The sequence below is a fragment of the Cariama cristata genome, unplaced genomic scaffold, assembly GCF_000690535.1.
Source record: "Cariama cristata isolate BGI_N322 unplaced genomic scaffold, ASM69053v1 scaffold12374, whole genome shotgun sequence".
Taxonomy (NCBI): Eukaryota; Metazoa; Chordata; class Aves; order Cariamiformes; family Cariamidae; genus Cariama; species Cariama cristata.
The window spans coordinates 20,381-25,038 of NW_009613550.1; the positions used below are offsets into that span (position 1 = coordinate 20,381).

At 36.0% G+C, this 4,658-nt stretch overlaps 1 protein-coding gene across 1 annotated transcript in view; it reads right to left on the bottom strand.

Annotated features, from left to right (window-relative positions):
- The window catches only part of LOC104160838 (enteropeptidase-like), a gene marked incomplete at its 5' end in the record, with an annotated part of 5,513 nt that extends 1,496 nt beyond the window's left edge, over window positions 1-4,017 (bottom strand). The window contains 4 exons of the mRNA XM_009699070.1: window positions 343-482; window positions 1,400-1,495; window positions 1,739-1,920; window positions 3,843-4,017. Of these exons, the coding sequence (XP_009697372.1) occupies window positions 343-482; window positions 1,400-1,495; window positions 1,739-1,920; window positions 3,843-4,017 (593 nt within the window). The remainder of the gene's footprint in view (window positions 1-342; window positions 483-1,399; window positions 1,496-1,738; window positions 1,921-3,842) is intronic.
- Window positions 4,018-4,658: the final 641 nt, after the last annotated feature.

Below are 4,658 nucleotides of genomic sequence, written 5' to 3' on the forward strand. Positions count from 1 at the left end.
GTTCAATCTATTTGGTATTTATTTCCCTGTACTCTGCTTTTCCCTAAGCATGTCCCTCTTTCCTTTGTGGAATTACTCAGCAGTAATTATTCAAAGATTAGTGCAGAAAATTTCCAGTCATCATATTTATCTCCCTCCATGGTTGTTTATGTCAAGATGGTACAAAATGGATTTTTATCTTTTCAACTTGTATCCTGATAAAATGGGCAAAACACTGCGAGTAGAAGTTACATTCATGGACAGTGATTGTCCTGGTTTTAACAACTGGAGGATCAGGGAGCATTTTATTCAGTAATTAGATGTGGTGTATGCTAGGAGTGGAAATGAGTCGCTTGTACTTACCTGACAGGAATCTACTCCTCCTATGTCATATCCCGCACAGATCATATTCTCAGTAATACTATATTCTGGCATCCACTGTTGGCATTTTTCATTCGAAATGAGAGGGACCTCTGCTTCTTGCAATATATCTGAAGTGGGACCTGATGAAAATACCAAGTACATTTACCCGCTGTAATAAATATGTCCATCCCGCTCAGAACACTGATGGTTTTGTTCCTGATCCAGCATGCTGAGCACACTACCGAGCAGCAGGGAGCCCTGCCTCACTCCTGTACTATTCAGGCTTATACCCCCATTACACAGTCATTGATTAAACGGCGCTCATTAACTGAATCCTGTCTTTCATTTGTGTAATGGGACTGAATTTGGCTATAATTAAATCAAGATTACTAAAATCAATGGCTATGAACCCACTGTGGGGAGATCTAAAGGATAATTAAGGGCTTAGGATCTTGGGTTATCCAATGTTTCCCACTATTCATTGTGTAACTTTGAGTATTTCAAGTTTTTATAAAAATGGCTTTTACTAATTCCTACCCAAAATTTTAACTGCAATTTTATTCTGAAAATGTAGAAGCAAATGCATACAAGCAGCAGTGGAAGTGAAATGGTATGTTTATTATTTCACAGAGACTCCGAATCTGGAGCATGTGATATACAAACAGAACACACATTTCACACTACAGTCAGTAGGCATGACTTCTGGGGAGAATCATTTGCACATTGTCAGAAAGACTAATCTTCCTTCCCCCCCCCCCCCAATATCTGGAAATAAGGTGTATGTACTTCATGTTGAGAAAAGGAGTCATCATAACTTCTCGGGGGATGCAATAAGTTTTTTTCATAATTTAATGATCATAGATATATTTTTTTTCTAATAGATATGTTATAACTCTGTTTGCTTTAGAGAAGGAACAGTGGAGGGGCATAGTTCTTAAATTTTCATATGGATGAGTACCTCTCTAAACGATTCGACCTTAGCAACCCCTGTGGAATCAGGAGCAAGCTTTCCCTCACAGCTTCATGCCTGTCATAATTTGCCAAGCAGATGACCCACCTTCGTTCATAATACTACCCCAGCCAGCAACGAAGCAGTTAATTCCTGGTAAAAACTGTTGATTTTTTTCTGGTAAGCAGATAGGTTGTATGTAATCTGTGAATGAGAAACAAGCACTCAATTTCGGCCTCTTCCCTGTATTCAGGTTTTTATGAAGTCATAGAAGAAAAATGTTCATTAATTCAAACCCACTTTTTGGGAAGATACCCGGGAAGTATTGGACTGACTTCGGAATGATTAGGTTGTGAAAAATGTACCACCACCCCGCCACCCTCCTACGCTTAGCACAGTTAGAGTTTTGCATGATAAAATCTGTTTTATGGGAAAATAACAACTCACCTGTATATTGCACTTTGTATTGAAGGTGCATGAGAGCAATATCACTATCTTTTGTACGCTTCATGTAATGAGGGTTTATAACTATTTGATCGATGTTTCGAACTATTACTGAAGCCTGTGTCATGTCTGCTTGGTCATACAAACCAAGAAATGCTTTCCATTGAGGTGGTTTTAATTGCCTCCTAGAAGTTGCAAGGAATATTCATGATTATGAAAGATTAATGAAAGTTTTGAAAAATATGTTAGATAAAATGCTAAAATCATGGTAATTCATAGCATTTGCACATTTTGTCAAAATAGCTAGAGTGTAGCAGATGTGCTTACAATTTTGTGATAGTAATACTTTCTTAAACATCTACAGTGTAGAAATATGTGGTTGATTTTTTATGTTAAGCTTATAATGCGTTATTTATACAGAATTAATCAGACAGTAGTGCAGAGGAGGAAAATACATTAACTAAATTACTATGGCTTTTTAAACACTGTGAAAAATACTGCTGACTGCCCACCAGGCAATTAATATCGGCCCCAGTTAAAAAATTATTATGGAATAGCTAAAGAATTATAGGTCTAAAATGTAATTGGAAATGCTGAAGCTTATAGATTCAGAAAACTGGTTTCTTATTTTTTTAATCTAAATCGAATAAGATACGCTAAGGCAAAATATGACATAATCTGCATTTTTTGCTGAGCTACGCATGCTGGTTTGAGGCTGTATTGAAATTAGAGAGCTTAATTATTTGCTATTTTTAAACAACCAGTTCATAATTTCAAAAATATGTTTTCAGCCTGGTGCACTGAATTGATTCCTGCTTATCCTTTGGTTTGACGTCAAGAGGTTATCTTGTTCTGAACTAGGAGCGTTTTAAGTTAAATGTTCAGGATTAAGGTGTGAAACTGCAAGCTCCCCACTTAGGAAAATTCCAGTAAAGTCAAGACGATAAAATGAGATTTAAGTGAAAATAGAAAGGAGATTTAAGTGACAAGGAAGTACCAAGACAGATGTGGATTTATTGTGTGAAAACTAAGAGTGCCTGTTCCTTCTCATTTCAGTGTCTTTGTGTGTAATATAGCTCCTGTCATGCAATGAGGCAGCATTAATGTATTGGCATAGTCTCCACTGCCTTACTACTTAGCTATTTGTAATGAAAACTGTACTGTAATTTTGAATATTAATGTTTCTCTTTTTTTGCCATGCCAGTTTCTAGCTGCTTTGTACAGCACTTCTTTTTGTTATAGATGTTATGGAAGCAAATCCTGGAAAATATTTAAATATGCATCACTTCTTTGGATGGTACAAATAACACCATCTAGAGGATATCCAATATTGCCTAATCAATGCACATAAATCAAGATTCATTCCAACGATGCACAGTAAATCTTGATCAATCTATGATAATATGGAGGAGGAACAGGCCATACTGAGTTTACCTTTATGAAGTATGATGTCATCCTTTATACTACTGGCAGAGATTCAACTAATTAATGGAGGCTCACATTAAATTAGGGGTTAAGTGCAAATGCTCAGTATTAATACCATATATTTAAACTGCAATTCTTCATTGTTCAGAAAGTGCTGCTTAGTTTCCCTGATTCTCTGCTTTAAAGTAAGGACTGAGGGTTTACTAGAAAGTGGAGGAGCCTTTAGCTGAGCCCACAAGTGATTCAAAACACAGTAATTAAACAGTCAGCTAGTTGTTAATTTTTTAAATCAGTGTCAGAAATTTTTCATTATCTGATGCCTCCTTACTGAACCTGCACATAAAACAAGTGTTTCATCATCATTAAAATAAAAAAGAAAAGACATGCCATGGATGTCATATGGCCATCTCAGCTAGTTGGAAAGATGCCCTGGAGTCAGTGGAGAGAAAGAGGCACTTGTGAATTTATATTAATTTCATTCTAAAGTAAGCATCTAGAAACCCTCTAAAAAGTGCCACTCCCCAATGATTTCAGTATGAAAGCGTGTCTTGCTCTATACAGGACTGATCGATGGCTCAGGTCGTACTTCAGCTGCACTTTGCTGACGACTCTCCTCCATTTGGATACTTGCATGTTGTGGGAGTATTAGAATGCGTTGGCTCCCAAGCACAACCAACCTTACCCATATACGCAGTGTGCTGCTGTCACTAGCCATTCATCACTGACAAGGGAAGCTCCACAAACGGGTCTGGAATTAAAATGGAGTGAAACTATCCAAGGCCAAGCCCCTCTTCTGGCATCACTTCCACCTACAATCCTTGTGACATTGTTCTGAATTACCAGGTGTTTTCCACAAGCTAAAATTTAAAAAAAAAAAAAAAGAAAAAATTAAAAAAAAATATTTGTAGATTTTTAGGGTGATATAGCATTCTTTATTACACTAGCTAATATTCTTTGAAAAATAAGCTTTGTAGTATCTGAACTGCTATTCAAAAATACTGTCACTGTGGAAAAAAGTTTGGTGTTTTATAGTTGAAATCTGGATGCAACTTTATAACTTGGATTTAGATGTGTTCTTTCCTCAGACCTTCTGGATTTTTTATATATGTGTTTTCAGGATAGACCCATCTCTAGTGTATATTTAACTCTGAAAACAAGTGAAGACTGTAAATTTTCCTGTGTTTATATCGTTACGAGTATAGCTTTTATAGTCCATTCCCTAACCTTTCAATTCAAACTGTAAACGTTAGGCTTTATGGACCAGTTTGATTTCTGTGTGAAATATTCCCAGGGTATGTGTACTTACGTTTAATGTTACATTGCAGATGAACCACCATGTTGTTCAAACAGTGTTCTCTAGAATGAAAGTACAATTAAATCACAAGTATCTGCATACCAGGAAACACTAAATGACTGTCAAATATACACACATACACATATAAATATATTAAAATGTATATAACATATATATGTAAGTATATATATACTTTTATATATA